Genomic DNA, 2870 nt, shown 5'->3' with positions numbered 1-2870 from the left:
GCTTGCTTCTAATGGTGCCAATTGTGGTACCATTTGATTCTTGAACACAAGCCCACACCTGAAATCTGAGACCCCGCAGAAGAAAGACTGATGTGTCTCAATGCCCAGAGCAAAAGCCAGGAAGGGTGGGCTCTTGCAGAGTTCAGATTGTGAGGGAAGTCGAACAATCTGGACATTGTACCTGCAGGCTGACCCTAGAGCCCGCCAGCAGGAAACTGAGCTGTGTCTCCCTGACTGATTAACAAGTGGCCTGGTCCTCCTGGACTGTCACCTCCATACCAGCAGGAACAGCATCCTAAGCAGCCCTGCACACAGACAAAGTCTCCTTAAGACCCTACTGGATGGAGAAGGAGGAGGGCGGGGGAGTGTGAAGGGCATGGGGTTCCTGGGAATGGAGCCCTGTCCTGTCCCTTCCGGCCCTGCTGCCTCCCCCCGCCATCCTGGAAGGAACAGCTGCCACACCCATCTCTGCGTTCACGGAAGTGACCACATTCACAGACACACACACGCAAACACACCCACACACAACCTCGGCCTCCCAGCGTTTAGGACCTGGTGACAGTAAGTGGGAGATACCGGAGGAAGTTGTTTTCAGAACAATTTATTTCAGAATCTGAAACACTGAGCCAGAATAAAAAAGACCCTTAGGACTTCCGGGGGCTCACAATTCAGCAGAGTCCTCTGATGGGCAAGGTATCAGCCAATCCTTCACCGTCGTCTTCTAACAAACGGCCGCGGAAATGGAAATGGTGGTATTGGCGGGATTGGTGGGAAAGGGGGAAATGGGAAGGGTCCAGGTGGGAATGGTGGTGGAAAAAATCCCCTTACACTCTGGAGCTGTGAACCAGGAAGAAACAGGCTTCTTGTCAGTACTGATCCAGAATCAAAATGATTCAGGTCCCTTTCTACACATCCTACTCCTGAGCCACTCCTGGAGGCTTGGGTCCCATTCACTCTGTGGCTATAACTTTGGAGCATGTGGTTGAATCCCTACTCCCATAGACAGATGAGAAAACCAGGACACAGAGATGCCAAGGCCTCCCCGGATCACTGGCCACCACAGCTGGACAGAAGCAGAAGCAGAAATCCCATTACTGTAGTCAGTGCCTCTCAAACTTCAGCACAGTCAGAATCCCCAGGAAGGCTTCTTAAAATACAAATTTCTGGGACCCACCCCAACTTTGTCTCAGTAGGTCTGAATGTGGACTAAGAAGCTGCCTTTCCAATAGTTCCCAGGTGATAATGCCACTTAGAGAACAAACCACTGCTCTAAGGGATTGCAGAGCCCAGGCTGGAGACTTGGGCTCAGGTAAGGGGGGAGCCAGGGTAGGAAGCCCTGAATGAACAAGAACAAAACTGGTCCAAATGATGTTCCACACCTCTCCCCAGAGCAGCTCAAAACAAGAAGGGCCACTCACCTTATTACAACTGATGTCTATTTGGTCCTTGACCTGGTCCAGAGTGACTGTCCCCAAACACTGTTTCACCACCTGGAAGGGGAACCTCCAGTTCAGACTGGAATCCCTGAGCCATAAACACACAGCCTCACCCCAGGGGCTGCTAACCACCCTCCGAAGCCTCTTGTTCGGGTCCTTGGGAGGCATCCGCCAGCGTTCTCAGCTCCCAGCCTCACCCCTTTCTCCTTGAAGTCACACTGCTCCGGTGGCAGCTGTGTCCTCCTGGGACACACGGTCTCCTTCACCGTGAAGCTCACAGGCTTCGGGGCATCTGGGTCCTCATCCTGCTCAAGGATCGAAGTGGGGAGACTGGCTCAGGCTCATGCTTCCTTGGGTGACCTGTGTCCCTGCCCCGCAGCAGAACAGCCCTCTTGAAAGCCCATCCCATGTGCCTCGCCCTGGGCTGCGGGCTGGGTGTAGAGGGGAGGAGGACACAGCCTGGTCCTGGGCTCCCAGGCACACAGGGAGCAGGAGGGGACCTCAGACCCCATCTCATGAGAAGCACATCCCCCTTTGAGGGGCTGAGGGAAGTCAGGGGCACCTGCAGGGAAAGACCTTGTCACTGGAAGCTCCAGGCTGAGCACACCCCTTCTCTGGTGGGGAGACAATGGCATGCACAGGGGATTGGAAGCAGGGAATTCACATCCCAGAGCCAGTGACCCCAGCGTATCCCTGGAGCCCCCAGGAGTCCCTGGTGCCTGAGAGGGCTGTCAGGGCTCTGTTCCCACAGCAGAGATGCCAGGCAGAAGGCTCTCACAAGGGGAGGGGACCCAGCTCTGGGAGGATGTCTGTGAGAGGTGGGATCCCACCTAGAGGGAGAGGTACAGCGCGAGCAAAGGGAGGGACAGTGTGGCCAAGCCTAGCGGGAGACGCCTCCCTCCCCAGCCCCTCCCCGACTCACAGCCTTGGGCGGCAGGTCCAGCTCCAGGAGGCGGTAGAGATTGGGGTCTGAGGACTGCTCATTGAGGCGATCCACAGCTCGAAGCACCGCCTCCCTATAGCTCAGGGCCTGGGCGCTGGCCCAAGGCACCGCTAGTCCCAGCAGCAGTAGCCACAGTGACCAGCGGCCCAGGGAGAGGCTGGCCCTCTGGGTCTCCATGGTCCCCGAGTCTGCCTCCTCCCAGCCCACAGGACCCTCCTTTATGCTCAGTCTGGGCCTGATGCAATAGCTCAAGCAGGAGCCTTCCCCACCTGCCCCATCCCTGCCCCCGGCCAGGGTGTGAGCTGGACTTGCCTCAGGCCCCGCTCTTGCCTCAGGGGATTGCTGGGCAGTGGGTGAGGTCTGCCTCCTGTGCAAGGTGAAGAAATGGTTTCTCCATCTCCCTCACAGCATCTCGGCCTCTCCTGGGCCCCATGGGGCAGTTTCATGAGCAGGGTTGCTCCAGAGGGTTGAGTCCTCCAGGAGACGGAGGG

General features: G+C 57.1%; 1 protein-coding gene across 1 annotated transcript; it reads right to left on the bottom strand.

The window, feature by feature from the left end:
- Window positions 1–632: 632 nt before the first annotated feature.
- On the bottom strand, window positions 633–2556 carry LOC116657159 (protegrin-2-like). Its single transcript, XM_032458605.1, has 4 exons — window positions 2359–2556; window positions 1634–1741; window positions 1419–1490; window positions 633–837 (listed from the first exon to the last, which is right to left on the bottom strand). The coding sequence occupies exons 1-4, from the start codon at window positions 2554–2556 to the stop codon at window positions 709–711; spliced, it is 507 nt and encodes a 168-aa protein (XP_032314496.1). The 3' UTR covers window positions 633–708.
- Window positions 2557–2870: the final 314 nt, after the last annotated feature.

Source organism: Camelus ferus, chromosome 17, assembly GCF_009834535.1.
Source record: "Camelus ferus isolate YT-003-E chromosome 17, BCGSAC_Cfer_1.0, whole genome shotgun sequence".
NCBI lineage: Eukaryota > Metazoa > Chordata > Mammalia > Artiodactyla > Camelidae > Camelus > Camelus ferus.
The sequence above is the reverse complement of the archived record's forward strand: the minus strand, read 5'-3'. Positions and strand labels throughout refer to the sequence as shown.